The sequence below is a fragment of the Ooceraea biroi genome, chromosome 5 (assembly GCF_003672135.1).
Source record: "Ooceraea biroi isolate clonal line C1 chromosome 5, Obir_v5.4, whole genome shotgun sequence".
Taxonomy (NCBI): domain Eukaryota; kingdom Metazoa; phylum Arthropoda; class Insecta; order Hymenoptera; family Formicidae; genus Ooceraea; species Ooceraea biroi.
The window spans coordinates 2,610,683-2,630,298 of NC_039510.1; the positions used below are offsets into that span (position 1 = coordinate 2,610,683).

At 40.7% G+C, this 19,616-nt stretch overlaps 1 protein-coding gene across 3 annotated transcripts in view; it reads left to right on the plus strand.

Moving 5' to 3' along the window:
* Positions 1–376: 376 nt before the first annotated feature.
* The window catches only part of LOC105287753 (C-terminal-binding protein), a 28,532-nt gene continuing 9,292 nt past the window's right edge, over positions 377–19,616 (plus strand). The window contains exons 1-4 of one of the 3 annotated variants that reach the window (XM_026969948.1): positions 377–1,042; positions 18,488–18,655; positions 18,783–19,037; positions 19,137–19,424. In XM_026969948.1, the coding sequence (XP_026825749.1) occupies positions 18,840–19,037; positions 19,137–19,424 (486 nt within the window). In that variant the 5' untranslated portion in view covers positions 377–1,042; positions 18,488–18,655; positions 18,783–18,839. Of the gene's footprint in view, positions 1,043–17,164; positions 17,405–17,475; positions 17,828–18,487; positions 19,038–19,136; positions 19,425–19,616 lie in introns of those variants that run through there. The other 2 variants (XM_026969949.1, XM_026969950.1) reach the window with 2 other exon arrangements.

A 19,616-nucleotide genomic window follows, 5' to 3' on the forward strand; every position in this document is an offset into this window, starting at 1 on the left:
ATATGCCATTATTAGACCTAGATTAATTCCTCAATTAGGTCGAGTACATATTTTACCTTCACATTTTCAACATCGGAACATCGGGGGTACTCGTGAATTTCTAGAAAAAAAACTGGAAATTTATAGAACTTTAAACGGGACAGGCAAGAAGGAAAAACTATTGCGATTGTGACGCGAGAAACATTCACGCGCGCAATTAATAATAAATTACAGTAAAACAAGTAATAACTCGCGTTGTCATTTGCATTTCGCGAATTTCGCGCCGCGAACGAGACGGGACAAGATGCCGCTACGTCGCGTTCCGATTCGCCGGTCGGATCGAACGCGTCCCGTCGGCGGACCAATGTCGCGCGGGCGCGTTCGGCCGCCGTCGGCTGGCGACGGCGAGCATCAGGCGGTGCGCGCGAGTCATTCGGGCGGCCGGGGGCCGCCATTTTCTTCCAGCGAGGGAGAGCAGTCTGCACCGTAAGAGCGAGAGTCCGCGCGTATTATTAGTGAGTCGAATCGAGAGTAGTAAATCGAGACGCGGAAGTTCCTCTCGCGTACGCCGCGAATCGTGTGCGATCGACGCGTACGCACGGCCCGTACGGGGCCCCCAGTGTGGCCCAGTGTGCCCGGTGGCTAGCGCATCCGTGCGACATTGTAATACCGCGCCGACCACGGCGATCACCCGGTAGACGGACGCCGCCGCGCGCCGCTGTGCACGGAATCTACACGTCGAAGGTATATATCGAGAAAAGATTAACGCCGCAGCGTCAGTGGAAAGAAAGGGGAAGAATAAGCAAGCACGAGAGACAGAAGGAGATCAAGAGAGAAAGATAGCGCGCGGCTACGAAGAAAAGAGAAAGAAAGGAGCAGGAGCTAGAGAGAGAAAGAGAGGGAACGAAGAGAGCAAGAAGGAGAGAGAGATAAAGACAGGGACAGTGTGAATAGTTTGGTGATCGCAGTGTGGCCGCGCAGTGAAAATACTCGACAAACAGCCGACTTCAGGAGTAACGCCGCCAAGCAGGATATCAAGGGGAGTGTGAGTCGCCTCCGACAGGTTAGTGCAGTGTCCGATCATGGCTTCTTCCTGTACGTACGTACGCGCGCGCGCGCGCGCTCTCGCTCGCTCGCTCGCTCGCTAGCCGAGACAGTTGCGCGCCTCGCGTACGCAAGTACGCGAGTGCATATGCAATTTCTCCCCAGGTAACGGCGTCGGCGCTGCACGCGTGCGAATTCCGCGCTCTCCGCCTCGCACGCGTGTATGCATGCGTGCGTGCGTGCGTGTTCTTTGTGCCGCGCCGGGGGAGACGCGTGTGCGCCTCGCTTCTTTCGCGCCAAGTTCTTGGCGTCTCCTCGACATTCTTCTCTCATTGATTCGGTCGGTGCGATTATCGGCTCGCTCCCGGCGAAACTCAAGAACACGAGACTTTTTCGCAACTACACGAGCCTCAATTTTTTGAAAAGTAGTTATTACGTGACGGATTTGCGCCTTGACTGAACGTCACTCGATTGTTACGCTGAATCGCGATTGACGCGCACGTTCGCGAGTAGAAAGATGAAAATCGGTACTAGAGGCTTCGCGTGAGACTAAAGTTGAAGAAATCGAGCATTGCGTTGGATCAGCGATGATAATAATAATAATAATAATATTAATATAATTCCCGAGAGAGCGTGTTGTGACGTGACTCTCGTTCATGACGCGTTAGTGACGCGTGCATGATCTAATACTAAAACGGATAGTATAAATGCCAAGGAAGAAGCGCGTTGAGAGAGCGAGCACGCGCCTTTCTTTTTGCTCACGCGCTCGGCCAAACTGGCCCGATTATTGCCTCCTCTCTCTCTCCTCTCTCTTCCTCGCCCCTTCCCCTCGCCCCTCGCTCTTTCCCCGTGCTGTCTGCGTCTGCCTTCACTCTGTTACACTTCGTCCCTGCATGCGTGCGTCGAACGTTCACGATCATCTTGGTTGGTGCAGTGAGCATTTACGAATCTGTCGCGTCGCGACGTTGTGAACGTTGACGTCTCTTGATGACATTCGTTGGAGTCGTACGCTTTCTCTTACTCTAGAATACGTTCAGAAAACGTTAATTATACAATTGTCGAACAATAATTATCAAGTAGTGATCATTGTGTATTACGCTCCCTACTAATCAGATTTATTCTCCAAAAAACTGACTTTATGTGTATCTTTTCGTTTATTCTTTGAAATCAGATATCTGTATCTATTTCATCTTTTAATGAGAAAGGGAAGAAATAGTAAAAAGATAGGCAAGGAGAAATAGTTCTACGTATGTACGTTGCTAATAGCATTTTTCAATATTTTTTTTTAATGACAAAATAGAGAAGGCAGATAAGAAAATGGTGAGAACGAGCAATGTGGGAAGGAAGGAATTTCACGTCATATCTATCATGCTCATAATTATACATCTAATAATAGCTAATCTACGATCTTCAAAATTTCTATTTTTATTAATTAGTAATTAATTATAATAATTTTTATTAATTAATAATTAGTAACCTAACTCGTAACTCTTTTTCTTTTTGATACTTAAAACTGTTTTCTTGTTACATATTGCATTACGTTTTATTTTAATTATGTATACATTTATGTAAAACGACGGGCATTATATGTATATGTATGTGTTAGATATCTTTTTGGTTGTAGTGGTTTGAAAGTACTTTTTTGTTTTCTAATTGTGGTAGTTTAAAGATGTTTATTTCTGTTTATGGCAGGCTAAAGTCATTTGTTTTATTTATGATGAGCACTCCCTATTAATCATCCTCTGAAAATTGTTGTCAATTACGGTTAGATGGCAGCACCACGACGCGTGAGACGCAATTTGCTACTATGCTTGCAAGAACACACTTAAAATGGAAAAAACATTATGCGATTACTCCTGCTACTCGATCTCGAGCAATCTTGATAACGCGGTAGGAAATCTTCGTGACAAAAAAATTGTGCGAGTTGAAACAATTTTTTTTTATGTAAAATAAATATTGTGTATATAATATTTATAATATAATTAAAGATTGAGGAAGAGCATGTTAAAAATTGATTGATTAATTTATTTATAACACAAAGTGAGAGCTACATCAGGCAGTAAAAACTCTTAGCGTGAAAAGAGGTAAAATCGTTCTTCGAGGAATTCCTAGAATTAGATTTTCACTATGCCCTCGTCTTTTGCCTCTATTGTATTCATGTCCCTTGCGACCTTCACTGTATCTGTCACCCGCAAATTCTTACCGTATCCAAGATCTCCGCAATCTACCATGATTTGACGAAACGTTTGTATTACATTTGAGAAGGGTATGAATAATACTTGTGAATAGCTTGTGCATCACACCGATCGCATAAACTTGAAGCTTAAAACTAGTACTATTTGTAGAAGCCATTATATATTATTAAATTATTCACGAATCTGATATGTCTAAAATTTTACGAAATTTTTCCATCAATTTGTTATTTGCTTATTACAATACAATACAAATAAATGCGTAAATGTGATAAATATTAATATGCACTGATAACTTTACTTTATGTCTTGTGAAAACTCGTGAAACAATTCGGAGATGTGCATTCTACTCTAGACATTACAAGTTTCCATGTACAATGCTTGTTTCTTTTATCGTTCGTGTCGTGTCATGAGAAATTCAGTTTAAACGTAACATGTAATAAACCAGATAAGCGTACACTACTGTTTATAACTGTACATACAAAATAACAGCTTCTAAAAAATCATTAAGCAACATCATTATACATATCTGTGAGAACAACAGTGTGTCATAAAACAACAGGAATAAAAGATGATTTAAACAATTCTGAGTGCTTCTTTATGTTGCAACTTTAAGAAAGAATGCACAAATATACACACAATGACTCGCAATGGAAAAAGTTTATAACTTGCAATTATCAATAGTAACAATAAACTGAAGAAATAAAATTCTATTAATAATGCAAGGATGTATTAAGAATAAAATAAAAAACTAATTTTTATACAATATAACTTGGGCAAGAATTATAAATTTCATTTATTAATTAAATTAATTGTTTGGTTCCTTTATTTATTTATTTATTATACTATATTATATATTTTGCAAAACATCGAGCGCAGATATACATAGAGGAAAATTATAAAAGCATGGATATTGACAAAATTAATATTCAAGCTAGAGTATTCATTAAAATATCCAAGAATATAAAAATTATATAAATATTTGATTGTAATTTTTTCAGAGCAGTCAAGTTTACGAGTTTACGTTTCTTCCATTATATAGAATTTTAATATAAATTGAGGAGCACAAAAGCGCGTGGCATGACATTCCTTTGATAGTATTATTGATCCAATTAAAAAAAACACTTTCTCTCTCCTCTTATTTATTTATTAATATCCAAGTAAATGACAAATTGACAATAATTAAAACTCAAACATTAATAGTAACAGTACAATATTAGCAACCTGTAATGTTAGCGATAAAACGTTAATCTCATAAAAATATAAACGAAAAGTCATTGTTTGCGAGAATGAAAAAAGAAGGTAAGGGATGGGCGAACGATGCTACATTAGGCTGATATATCGCTAGCCGGATAAATAGGTAGAAGGGATGGGATGAAGCGGAAAGGAGATACAAATGAATGGTATTCTAGAAGCGTCCAAATGGCGGTCGCGCTTGGCACAATAAGTGATTTATAGCGTCGTGTCCCCCTTAAGCTGTGCGCTGTGCGGCTCCCCGTCGCCTCCTCCGCAATACCGGTGTCGATGTATTGCATCATAATTTGGTCGTCGATAGCGTTTCACCGATAACGGTACCCAACGCACGTTTTGCGGAAGTCACGGGAATTAATTGTAATTTAAAACTAGCAATGAATGATAAACATATATACGCATATCAAGATGAAAAGTATACTCATGATTTAATTATGTTTTTTTTTAATTGACTTAAAATTCTCCATATTAATCTTTTAAACATTTATTATGATCGAAGTACGTAATAATTTTACGTTATAATGCATTTCTGCTGTGGTTTCAGTTATATGACATTTATAATGAATGCTCTCTACAATATTCACATGTGTGCGTGTGTCTGGTTAATTCCACGGAGAACAAGTTCTGATTAAGAGAGGCCAAGAAGCGCGAGACAATTAGTACGAGTGAAAATCCTGTTACGAGAGAGTCTCCTTTGATGTGGATGTGTACCTTGCCGGTGCGCGTGCATGATAAACTTGAAAAGACGTGGATATGCACACACGCCCCTCTCCCTCCACTCGTGGAGCGCCGGGCGTTGCATAACTTTCGCCGAATTTCCAGCAAATATGAGACAACCCTGCTCGTTTACACGGCACCTCACTTATTCTACATCTTTTTCTCTCTCCTTTTTTTCTACTGCCGCAAAAAAAATCAAACGAGCGGAAATTGTTCGTGCACTTTACGATTACGTGCGACAGATAAGACGATGATGCATCATACACGGCAAATAATAAGCAAATGCGTAAGCACGAGTTTAACGCTAAATGAAGCACGCAAGCAAAACCGTCCGTTTTTTATTTTTTTTTTATCAATAATATTTAATAACATTTTTATATGGAAAGTGAGAAAAAGTAATGAAGTGATGAAAGAATTATATAAGAATCTTGTCTCTCTCCTTTCACATTGTACGTGATAGCGGTTTTGCCACATAAACGCGCGCCTTTATGTGGTAAGATTTTCGTAAAGGAAAAAAGAAACCGAAGTGTCTCGTGGCAAGGAATACGGGTCACAGCGTTGCTGAATAAGCAAGCAACCGGCCGACCGACCGTACCACCGCTTGCTCTCCGCAAGCAAGCGTTCAGCAAATTACGTAAGACCAGAAATGGGAGCTCGTTTAAATGCCGGCTCGTTGACGACGGCTAGTAACACCGTACTGCGTAAGTTTTTTTTTCCATACGAGAAAGAGGCTTATTTTTGCGAGAGATTACAATCCAGCGAAATTAGGAACGATAACACAATGCAAAACTGTAAATTAGATCTTGAGGTATTGAGTAACAATGGGAGTTGCAGAGGTAACGATAGTTATGAAACATTATGGGAAAAAATAGTTGTTTATAAAAGTTATTAAGTGCACGCAAGAGTTTAATAACTTCTGTGCTGTTTAATGTATTTCACGCTGTTTTCTTTCTTTGCGGCTCACCGGTATCGTGCCCACACATATTTACGCAACGATGACTGTATTACAAGCGACAACGGCAAACGGTAGATATAATTATCGTCGTAATTGCGAATTAACTTTGGAACGCGATAGCGCACTCGTGAATGTCATCATCATCATTTTCTCGGAGTGTGCCGGAAATTGTGCTTTCTCCTTAGGTACTACTTAGGTACCTCCACCAATTTGATTAAAGCTGTATTCTACATTTTGTTTCTTCATCTCGAAGTATCATCAAACGTCGAAGTTACAAAATGCCTAAAACATGAACATGGCACATCTAAACGTATAGCGTCCTCGAAATAACGTGAATGCGATAATTGACATAAAATAAACGCAACAATGAAGAATTTCAGATTGCGCATTAAGCATCGAGCTCGAGTTTAATTGGCTTTATGAGATTTATAAAAATTTATAAGATATAAAAATTTATAAGAGAAGCTATCATTATGCTGATGAGGGAAGTTAACATTGTAATGCATAATTATATACAGAGTGATTCGAGATTATACAGTAACGTCAAAAGTGGTAATAGCTAATTACATTTCGACACCGAGTATTCCTATTATCTATTCTTTATATATGCTGCTAATTCACACGTACAATCCTAGTTTCGTAAGAAATGCACCTGTTGTAAAGTGAATACACGCGCGGGTTTACCTTGAACGGAGTTATCGGACTGAGAAAGGTGTCTACTTCCTCGTGCGTCAACATGATAAAATCAATTGTGCGATGAGTTTAATCGCAGATAAAAACTCAATTTCGCAAAGGGGATACCTCTTGTATCATTGACGGTCATCGGCGAGATACGAGATACGTATCGCGCCATCTTCCACGTAACATTGAAAACGCAACTCATCCAAATTACGGTGTAGGCCACTCCGGCTCTCTCAGATCCATCACTTATCGCTCATGCGAACCGGCCTTGCCGACTCCTCGCGCTCCAGCCCGAGCTCCAGCATCACTCCGAACAGTTCCAACGTTATTCGACGACCGAGACCACCACCACCACCACCACCCCGTCCCAAACGAACGATGTTTCGATAGCCGGTCTTCCTCTCGCGACAACAAAAGGCTCGTTGATTCGCATCTCTCGGACTTCATTCTCTCTCTCTCTCCCTCCCTCCCTTCCCTCCCTGCGTGTCTTCCGTTATTTTTCGTCGAGCAATTACGACGCGCGAGGTCGAATCGAAAGTGGGGGAGGAGAAGGGAGCGCGCGAGAATCGGGGGGAGGAGGGGGAGGTGGGGAGAGGGAACAGGGCGGCACAGGGATGGGAGAAAAAAATGTCCCTGTCTCGCGAGCGCGAGAGCGATTCTCGGGTGGAGGAACCAAGAGCCGCACCGCACCGCGCGGTGCGGTGCGGCGGTTATTATCGATCTCCGGGCATCGTTACACTTCGCGTCCGGTTGCGCGCTTATGGAATTCGTACAAGTGCGGCGGCGGCGACGGCCGCGGTGGCGGCGGTGGCGGTGGCGGCGGCGGCGAGAGAGGCTGCCGGTTACATCGATTATCCGCGGCGAGTAGTGTGTTATCGGACAACAAGATGTCCTGATGTAACGACAGCCGATCTTGCCGATTAACGCGATGGGCGATCAGGAATTCTTCCAACCCACTAATCTCGGTTAATCTTGAATTCATTGCTTGATCCCATCATACGCCGTGGCGCGAAGAACGTCCTGCACGAGGAAGAAGCAAAGGGGCATGGGAAATAGGGTCACTTGAAGGACGATTGTTTGATACCTCGCTAATTCTCGTTGGCCATGCAGCGCGATGTGGAAAATTGATTATCTAATGCGCGGCCTTCAAGGTTCAAGTGGGAGATCGATGACGAAAATCGTTGCGGACTATTTGCTTGCCGCGAAAACAGAAACGAGCGGGCATGATTGACGAGCATGAAAAGGAGGCTAGGATTAGTCGTAGTTGAGTAGTAGACGGCTGAATAGTTAGGCCAGGTCAGTTTACTAGCTTACGTAAAAGAGAGGCTAAGTAGCATGGCGAAAGGAAGGGAGAGGGAACGGGAGATGTTATAAGATGTATGAAAAGAGAAAGAGGGCGGGGGGGAAGAGAGAAACATGTGGGGATGACTCGGAAAAGGGAAGGGGCACCTGTTACAACGTTCGAGAGTTCCTGCCCTCTCTAGTCTTCTTCCTCACCTATGCTTTCTACCTCCCCTCCCCCTCCCCTCCCCCTGCCGCTTTTCAGTCGGATGGCCATCTCGCCATCTCGAGCTGTATTCGGCTTTTGTATCAAACGTTTGATCACCGACGCCGATGTTCCTTATCGGAAATTCGATTAATTATTCTCTTTATATTTTTGCAACGAGACAATTTCGATATCAAGTGTTAAAAAGTTATAATTAAATCTCTGTGATTGACTTCCTTTTTGTTCTCATCGAGGATGGACCGATTTAAGTATCGGCGAAGTACAGACAAGCTGCAAAAAACCGTTTGAGAAGTTTCAATTTTCTTAAGATAGTGAAACAATTTTCTTTTAAAGTTTTTTTTTTTTTTTTCAGAAAAATGGAAGGTACGTATATCCCGGTGTTATTTATTATTATTATAATTATTAGCGAGAGAGAGAACAGATATCGTAATCGTCCACGCGCAATCGGGATTATAGGAAATCGATCATAGCCGCGCTACATATACCGAGTAAAACAAGAACGGGAATAAGTTTTCGTCTTCATGGTATGCGCGAGAAAAAACTTCTTCGCAACAATGGTCATTTTAGACACCATAAATGCAGCATTAATCTCAAAAGAATTAATTTCTTTTTAGCAGGAGTAATAAACTTAAACGAGTTTTGTAGTTCGAGTATGTTTAATTAGTGCAAATTTGGATAAATTTGCACATTGGATAGCTTTTAGTGATATAAAAGGTTTTAAATATTCTCTGTAAATTATCTATAAATGTGGTGGTTTATTTCTACACATATGCATGCAATATTTTTATCCTTGACATATAATTATCTATATAAATAAATATTAACAAAAAAAATATAGCAATTTCGGATTATAGAAAAATACAGTAAATTATCATGGTTTTGTATCTTGATGCTTTAAAAGCTAAAAGCGATTTAAATTGCGCTGCAGACACACAATGAAGTTGTTGGCACGCAAAATACACAACGATTACATTGAATGGATAAATAGAGGGTTGAGAAATTTCAACAAAATTCAGAACCACTTGCGCAATTCCGTGAATTGTACAGGAATAATTCTATATTTGATGTACATCGTTTAAACCGCTAATCTTAAATCATTTTCCAGTTTATATTTCTTTGCATCACGCACAAGATCTATTAAAGCGACACAGCGCGCGTTATAAACATGCAATAAAGAGCGATAGTTTCTAGTATCGTAATAATTTCCCGCGTCGTATTAAACTGGAATCTATCTACATCTCATTATCCCGGAATTATTGTTATATAACAAACATTAATTATAACAGAAGAGATGATGATTACATGTGGCCCTCGGCTTTAAACCGTACGCCAGTTTTAGCCCAAAATATGATGACGATTATCGACGATTGTCGTCTACCTCGTTTCAAAAACTGGAGTAACTTGGGCATAAAAATTCAAAATATCGACAAATCGATATGACTCGCGATTTAATCCTGACCATTGCGAGTTCACTCGCGTATAAAAGAACAATCGAAATAGAGATACGCCATGGACTCCAGCATCAGTTTAGGGAAGAGACTGAAAAATCTTGGCGTCCTCGTCATCGCCGGCTATTGCACGATGCAGCCCCGAAGGTGAAGTACACGGGGAATAATGGGAGTAGCGCATCGCCATTGTAAACAGATTCGAAGAACAGAACGGCGGCGCGGCGGCAGCGGCGGCGGCGAGAGAGCGGCTCTCCGGGATTTAGTTCGGCAAAAGGAGGGGGAGGGGGAGGTGAAACTCAGCGGAGTCGCAGCACGAGAGGAGAGGGGATGCTGACGAGAGAGAGTGGGATGAGGCGAGTTGTGATGGCGATGGCACGGGGAGGGACGTGTCGCGGCGAGCGGCGGAAAGGGGAAGTTGCCGAGACATCGATCGGGTCTCGCGGCCATTGCTTGTGCCACACTCTCTGCCTCTCTCTCTCTCGCTCTCCCGCTCTCGGCATCGCCGCTACTCTACTAGGAGTCAAGATGCCGTATCTCTCGGCACACTGGGACGAGGAGGAACTAAACTCTCCGTGAAACTACTCAGGCCGGCCGCTCGCGCGCTTTACGCACTTGTCCTAACCCGTCGCGACTAACTACGTGTGCGAATATGTGTACATGCGCCCGCGCGCGCGCGCTCGTGAAGCGCGTGCATACAAGGTGTCCCAGAATTACCAGATGTTAGAAAAGTGAGACACGTAAACCGGATCGTAAAATGAGACACGTTCTACATTACGAGGGATGAGATTGCTATATGCGCACGTACAAAGATGTTTTAATTCTTATTTTTTCCGTTTTTCTTGATGAATAAGTTGTTAAAGATTGAACGAGTTGTTTCAACTGCAACGAGATTTTTTTGAAGTATTCTTCAGCGAAAGTTCGAATCGAAACTCATTGCGAAGAGTTTCGTAATTTTTTGTATAGGAGGGCGACTAGTTTTACGAGCAAATATATTTGTTTGCGCGAAGTCACAAATTCCGAGAATAAAGGAGAAGAGAAAATCAGTTACGGTGCACCTCGTAGTTTCGCTTGAGGTCGCGAGTGTATATAAATGTACGTTTAGGTGCACATACTTGGAAGCTTGAAGCACTCGAGATGTTGTGAGTTAAGGCTGGTTCATATGTTCTAAGTGATTCAGCAAATGTTACGTCGTGGAAATATAGGTTGTTGCAGATTTACCAAACTACCAACTCTTGAACGTTGTTGATTCAAAAATTCAGCCGAAGCTGCACAACTAAAATTTTGATTAAATACTTGTCAAATTACTTATTTTTATCTAATTCTTAATTATTTGCGTTTTCTCATATTATCAATTTATACAGATATATTTTTTGTAAATTTATAACTTTATAGAGAACTTTTGGCAACTTTAATGCAAGTTTTAAAAATTTCTAGAATAAAAGTTTTAGCGAAAGAATTCGACTATTTCCATTGATTCGAAACGATCTTATAAATACCTAAAAGTATACAGTTTTAGATTACATTTTACATTTTTTAGAAAAACTTTTACATGCACAATAAAAAAGTGCTTACAAGATTGTAAAAAGTTCGCATTTAAAATGTAAAAAGCAAGCGGGGTTATCGGCAACCTGTCGCAAACTTTGCATCATCATGTGTGTATGTAACTTTGAAACTTAACAAGGCCGATACACACACACTCTCACCGCGCTTTCTCCGCGAATAAATAACGTCAGCAATCGGTGCAGTTCTGCACACCAACTTTGTTCTTTGCCAATGTAATGATACTTGATCTTCAACTATTAAGTAACAACCGGAACAACGCACTGTACAATTTTCTACTTGCTTTTCTATTTATAACGTGTTAATAGGATGTATACGTAAGATTAAAAAATAAATTTTTGTTGTTGCACAATATATATTTTTATAAACGATCTATGATTTATTTGTACTATTTCTTGAAATAGATTTATCATCTTTTTTTATTTTCTTCAGAATTTATCAGTTTTTAAACAATTTTTGCAGTATCTCTGCGAGAAGTTATCATGACGAAGCAACGCCGACAGAGGATGTTTGCACTGAATCCGATAAGTAAGCATTTTGCAAGCAGTTTTGTATGTGATAATATTGGCTGTCGAAGTATTCCGTAACGGTAACGCCACAACAAATCGCCAGAGTTGCACAAGCTTGTCGTAAAGCGGCAACTTTGTACGGCGAAAGAAATGCGTATCTACGATTTCATTATCCTGGCACGATCAGGAATGCAAATGCCGCAAAATCTAATTTCCATAATGATTTGTGACTGTTATTCTCCACATCCGGGAATGGAAAATGTAATCCGTATTACGGATTACATACGCTATTAATATGAAAATACGCTTAGCACGTGTTATTGAATGCATTTGTAATTCTATTTCTTACTTCAATTATTTTACTTCAATTATTCATTTTTTATAACGGAATTTATTTAATTTTATTTGATTGATTTTATATGACACTTGTGATTAATCATATATATATATATATATATTGCGCGTACATGCATAGAGATATTAACATATAAAATTACTATTTTAATAAAAATTAATATTTTAATACATATGAAAATTACAAGTAGAATGACGTTTGTATTAATTTTACATTACTGTAAGAGTTACTGATAATTAATCGTTCAAACATTCTTGCACCAGCAAGAAACTTGAGAAATGAATGTAATGAGTCAGTGGGTGAGTTGATTAGCCTAAAAGCCATCGCGTATTGCTCAGTATTACCGTGCATACATATAGCATACGTATACGTATATGCGTGCTTCTGGAAGGGAGGGAGAGAGAAAGAGAGAAAGGAAGGGTGCGAGAGAAGGAACGGAGTCCGCATCGCACCACGTGCATCGCATATGTGTCGACGCGTGTAGAAGAGCGGCGAGAAGCGCAACCTCAAGGCCGGCGAACTGCACTCGCAGAGTTCAACAAATTCACAACGGTCTGCGTTAAGCTGCTACTTTGTCACCATTCGCTTGTACACGTACACACACTTTGGATGACGAGTAATTCCAAGACAAATCGTAATCTTTTCTTGGATCAACTTTTTTATTTATCCCCCCTCCGTCCCTCTCTCTCTCTCTCTCTCTCTCTCGTTTTATGCGCACGTATAGACAGTTTAGTGAATTTTAGATATTTTATTTATTAATATATTTAGTATCTATTCCTGTAATCATGAATTGGAGCAGCATCTCTTCTTACCTTAGCCTCCCTTCCTTCCTCTTTCTTTCTCTCTCTTTCTCTCTTTCTTTTTTTTTGCTACAAAACACACCGGAAATCGTTGTGCGCGCAAAGAAGCGCTAATCCCAAAACACACTATTCACTTCCTCGGACAAACGGCCGGAATGTCGAGGAGAAACCGCTCATCGTTCGAGAGAGAAAAGGGAGGAAGTGAGGAGAGGTGCAGCAGGTATAGCAAAGCGTAGGTAGAGGGGGCGTTGGAGAGAAGCAGCGAAGTTTCGCTTTAGGAGCGGAGAACTTAACTGAGTTAACTTTGCTGCCGAACCAAACTTTCCGCCAACTTTAAGTAGTCGCCTCTCCTCTACCCTCCCTCCCAACATCGTCCCCCCCTCCCCCTCCTCTCCTTTAGCCGTTTGCTCGAAGGCGGAAGGTATAGCGAGCAGAGAGCAACAACCCCTCCACAATCCTTCCACAACCCCTCCACAATCCGCAACCCCTTTCCACTCTCTTCATGAAAGAAACAGAGGATAAGAATGGCCGAACTACCGACACCGATAGTCGTCATAATTGGACGACTTCCTTATCCCTCTGCTTGTTTTTCTTTCCTCCCTTCCTCCCCCTTTCTCTCGCTCTCTCTCTCGCTCGCTCGCTCGCAGTCTTCTCGTGCGTGATATAGAAACTATTCAAAAGAATGCCGGACATGACGTAGTTACTGAACTCTCGTGCCAGATCTGTCTTCACACAAACATGGAATTGATTGGACTGTTATTATTATCATTATTATTTTATTATTTGGAGGACATTGATATTAAAGAGAAATACTGAAATATATGGAACGTCCCGTTTATTTATCTATTTATTCATAATATTTATTTATTTATTTATTACATTAGGGGGAGTGAAACAGATTTACCATAATTATTGTTGAGTAAAGTTATTTAAATTTTACGTATTACCTAAAAACATAGTCATCTCTCTCTCTCGCTACGAGAGCTGAAAGTTTTGAAACAAACTTTACTTTATCGCGGCTCAATTGTAGGGGGGGTGAGGGGACCTGGCAGAACCGAGCTTCTTCCCCCTCTCCTTTCCCTGCCACCCACGGGTTCTCCGCCAAGTAAAGTTGCTCCCAGGTTAGACAATAATTGGATAACTTCGCCCTCATAGCGTCCCATCCCGTTCGTAACTCCACTCACACCCTCTCTTCTCCCACCCTTCCCTTTGTCCTTCTCGTCCCCTCTTCGTCCGAAGCCTCGATCTGTCCGTCTTTGTCTCTTCAAGTCGAAAGGCTTGCATACCGAGATTAAACCAAAGGGTTTAGTTTAACCCTTCAGTTTAACTTGGTCGATACGTCCCCTTTAAGGGGATGAGGTTTTCATTTACTTATTTAAGTAACGGACAAAACGCGAGATATAATCACTGAAAAATATGAATACATAATACACGTTCTACATTAGTTTATTGATAAGAATTTGAACAAAATCGTGTTGGTGCAACTGACAACATATTTCTAAGCTCGTCATCTCTTTTCAAAGTTTAGTATGCGTTCCTTCCGCTGTTATACACGGTTTGCGTGTATAACGCGTGATATATGCTATCAGCTGTCGAACAAGGGCTTAATCTCGCCCGCTTGATTCGATCCTCTCCTCCTCTTGCTTTCAATGATACGAGCTTACGTTTTCGCTGAGTTGGCACAACATGTCCTAAGTCAAAGTGCTTTGCTCGGCAGAGTCCGTAGCGTTAGAGTTGCGTCCTCGTCGTTTGCTTTTGCTGAGGCAAGCAGCGATCTCGTTTTTCATTGCTTTCCTCGCGTGGACTACATTTCCGATTACGCATACTGTTTTATACGTGTAATATGCGTTACGCACACACGCGGAAACGTGTGTAGTGCGTGCAGCCACAGGACGCTTCAAAGTTTAAGAGCTGATTGTGTCAATCTAATCTAATATGTTACAATTTTAATAAAATGTTAAGAACAAATGTTACGTAAATAAAAAATAAACGAGAAATAAACAAAATTGAGAAACTGGAGAAAAATATGCAAAAGAACGGAGAGCATGGAAATGAAGCAGACACCATGCTGTCCTTAAAATAAAAATCTTGGGACACTATATACACATGTGACGAATTTTGCTGCGTGCTACTGCTACGTGCAATTGCAACACCGTTACGTCAATATTACTTCATCCATTCGACACGACATTTGAGTCGTGGCATTCGAATATTTATCGAATGAAGGCATAGCGTTTGAAAGTATCTTCGCTACGAGATAATGCACTCGACAAGTGCATGCATTGCGAATATTAAACGAACATTAGTATGCAAATACTCTGGAGTAATCTCGTTCTTTGCCTCTTCAATTAATTAAGAATCAATCGTTTGCATATGCATTATAGAATTCATTTTAATGCATTTTGTATATTATAATACGTAATTTTAATAACATGTATTTTTAATAGCGATCAATTTATGCGATACGATAAATATTTTCTTTATAATACAGTAACTGAAATATTTATAAAATTACATATGCGCGTTGATTTGTAAATATTAATTTTAATCGCGCAACAATGAAGTGTATCGAGATACATTTGCTGCCACGCATAAAAAATTGGAACAGCAATTTTTCGTACACGAAATCGGAATTAAAACTCGAGCAATAATCAGAATCCAAAATTGTAGCTGAAGTTAGAATTCAAGACGATAAAGACGATAAAGCCGAAACCGATAGAATTAAAGTTAATATACTTAATGATAATAAAGCTGACGTTAAAACCAAGGGTAATAAAACAGACTAAAAAGTTAAGAATAATAAAGTTGTAAAGCAAAAGCGCTTAGGTTAAGAGTACTAAAGCCAGAATTAATAAAGTTGAAACAAAGCTGATAAAGTTGCTCGGTATAATAAAAGTAAGACTGTAATAAGGTAAAATTAACAGATTTAGATGCGACGACTATGCCCGTGAATATAAGAGTCACATCTTTCTGTATCTTTCGCGAGTCTTTATCAAAGTGCCATCCCGATAACGGGCGGCATTCCAAACGTTCATGCGATGGCGCCACGTGTCAGTTTGGCTTTGCTGTCTTCGGCCGGTATTCATAGTCGAATCTTATATTTAAGACCGTCTTAAGTGTATCTTCAGATGCTCCATAGCCAATGAAATGATCCATACAGCATCTTCAGATAAACTTGAGACGGTCTTAAATATAAGATTCGACTATGAATACCGGCCATCGCTCCATCAATTCGAGAACATAGAGCGTGCGACTGAATGTTCTTTACTTAACATAAAATTTCATAAGTTTGCACGTGTAAAATAATTAACCAGCACGATCACTCGCAGTCTTGTAATGTTCTAATTAAAATATATTATTCCCTGAAAATATTCGAATTAAAATATTTTCGGAGAAAATATTTTAATAATTGCGAATGCTTGTGCATAACAGCTGTAAATTTTTTTACGATGATGTTTTATTTCAATTTTTAATAAACTAAGAAGGAACGTTATATATCAAGTTGTAGCTGATGATAATTATTCCGACTATAATGCAAGTAATAATAATTTGCAAGATTAGCTATGATAAATGTACTTTTATATTTCCATCTTGTTAGTTTTTTTGTTTTATTATGTAAATATGTTTGCTGCACGATGAGAAATAATTGTTTCCTATTCCTTTTTTATTCAAAATTCTTACATATTTATATACGCACTTGCGCGTGTGCACGCGCTTATTTTCCACGTTACTTTGGACGCAACGTATTAAATTAAGCAATAAACATTGCAATCTGCAAATTTTTGATCAACAGTCATGATACACAAATTATCTAGATACGATGGCCAAAAGTGTTTAAATTGGAAACTAGAGATACTCACAACTACTATAATTAAAAACTCAAAAATCTCTGCTATACTTTTATACATTTAATTTATTGCTCGTTGACTAATCCTTTTTTTCACGCCATCGATATTTCGAGAGAGCCGTAAAAGAAACGGAGCGTACAGGAAGTGCAACTACTACGAACGGGCACCATGATGATCGGTTTCCAATCGTCGCCGTCGCCGAAAACGGGTTGGAAATGGGTCGGCTTGCTACACTCGCGTGCGTGAGAGAGAAAGAGAAAGAAAGCGCCCTCGCTATTAACATGACCGAAAACATCAACCCCAGCGCTCGTTCGCGAACGCCGTTGTGGCGTGCTGTGTGCCGCATCTGCGAGCACTTCCTCCTCCGCATTGCTGTGTGAAATCGGTGCCACAATTCCCCGTCGGAGTTCGGCGTCTCTTTGTGCTTGTCCCTCGTCGCGAATCCCGCGTCCAGCGGATCCGCGCCCGCCGCCTTGCCTTCCTCGTCGGGAGCGAACTCGAGCCGGGACCCGGATTTTACGCCGATCAGCCAGTGAACGCCGCTATTGCATTGCGCAGGTTAAGCCGGCGCGTTTCAATGTAACCTAAAAAGTCGCGGAGAGAAGCGGCGGCGAGCGACCCGACCACGCTGCTCGGCCGAACGACGCTCTCTTTGTGGCTTCGTGTCGTCGGACGCGTATTCGAATCGCGTTAAACCGTCCTCGCGTACGGATAAATACGTCGAATCGAGTACGCGTCGAAATGCGAAATGGAATCGCGCCGCGAAGCTCGAACGCACTGATAACTGATCCGCTTTTACGCGAGTGATTTTACTCTGTGACGATGCATTTGTTGGATAGCGTCCGTCTCGAGTGACCTTTCCATCTCGAGAAAAACCGTGTTGCCTTTTTGGGAAAAGTAGTAATCTCGAACGGCGCCGTAATTTGCAACCTTGCAATTAGTATATTTGTTAATTAATTACTTGTTTGTTGGAAACGTCATGTACGTAATGTTGCAATAGAAATTTATACTATATATATATATATATATATATATATATATATGTAATAACGCACGTGTGATTGCATCATCATTGTAAATTGTTGATTATATTGTTACGTGTATTGTTGCAATACCGTAACATGATATACCACAAGAGTTGATTTGGTATAGCTGAGCATAAGTTTTACTTTTTGTTAACTCTCGCTGCGGAAGCTGTGTACGCGCATATATACCTTGCCAAAAGTAGCTTTTACTTGCGAATGACGTATACGTAAGATCTAAAAACTACTCAGCATATGTCAAAGTTAGATGCAACAAGGCAGAATTTATACACGCATCTGTACTTACATGTATATGTTGAAACAAAAGAGAAACTATCAATCATTGTTGCTGTAAGAGTACAAGTTAGAAGTTGGTGCAATTTGTGTGAAAAACGCACGTGTGTTATGCCTAATTTAGTTTTCGGTTAAAGCGTACCACAGTGATAGGATTGAACAATTTGATTAACAACGATAATCATTTGCAAAGAAAGTCAGTTGTATCGTCATCACCATGATGGGTATCTCTAGATGTTAGAAACATGTGATCAGCGCGTAGCATACCCCAATGATCTTCTTACGCTTCCTGAGAATTAACATGATGTCTGTTTGCACGTTTCAGGAGACGGTGTTTACTGAGCCGTGATGCGTTGGAGATTCGGCGGTCCTTGCTCAAAGACCGACCGGAAATCAGTGTTGCAGAAGCAGTTTGTGTGACAAAGCCTAAATAACAAAGATAGTGCTGAGATTGAATTGTGCTCGGACTAGACAAGAAGAAGGCACTTCTATTGTGAGTGTCCGAATCAACTAAGAGAGCGATCGTGAGAGAGATAGAAAGAGAGAGAGAGAGAGACTCCTGTTATCTCCTGCAGTTGTCGGAGGTGGGGGAGAGGGCTAGTAGTAATTTTTCTTTGTAGTGACACTGAGAGCGCACAGTGAAAACAATAAAAATAGGGGGGGCGGTCTGCTGACCGATGGACAAACGGAAGATGATGCCCAAACGCCCTCGTATGGAGAATCTGAGGGGTCCGATCGCCAATGGACCAATTCAAACGCGGCCGCTGGTCGCACTACTCGATGGACGCGATTGCTCCATTGAGATGCCGATTCTTAAGGATGTCGCGACTGTTGCTTTCTGTGACGCGCAGTCTACTTCGGAGATACACGAAAAGGTAATCATTGTGGTGTTAATCTGTGGCGTTAACTAACGTGGCGATGTGATCTGAAGGAGGGAAAGGAATCGCTGTAAATAATCTCTCGCTTCTTCGCAGGTATTAAATGAAGCGGTGGGCGCATTGATGTGGCACACTATAATCTTAACGAAGGAAGATCTGGAGAAGTTCAAGACATTACGAATTATTGTCCGGATTGGTTCCGGGGTGGATAACATCGATGTGAAAGCGGCGGGTGAACTTGGCATCGCGGTGTGTAACGTACCCGGTTATGGCGTCGAGGAAGTGGCTGATACCACCCTCTGTCTTATCCTAAATCTCTATCGACGCACCTATTGGCTCGCTAATATGGTGCGCGAAGGCAAAAAGTTCACAGGACCAGAGCAGGTGAAATTTCTCCTCCCTAAATTATAATTCTGTATTTTTATTCGAATTATTATGTTAAAAGTTATTATTATATTGAAGATATATTCTTCAAGTCTAAAGAGATTGTTTATATTTTATTATAGACTCATATTTTTATTATTATAAGTGTTAATATTATAGGCTTACAAGTCTTACAAGTATTATAATAAATAA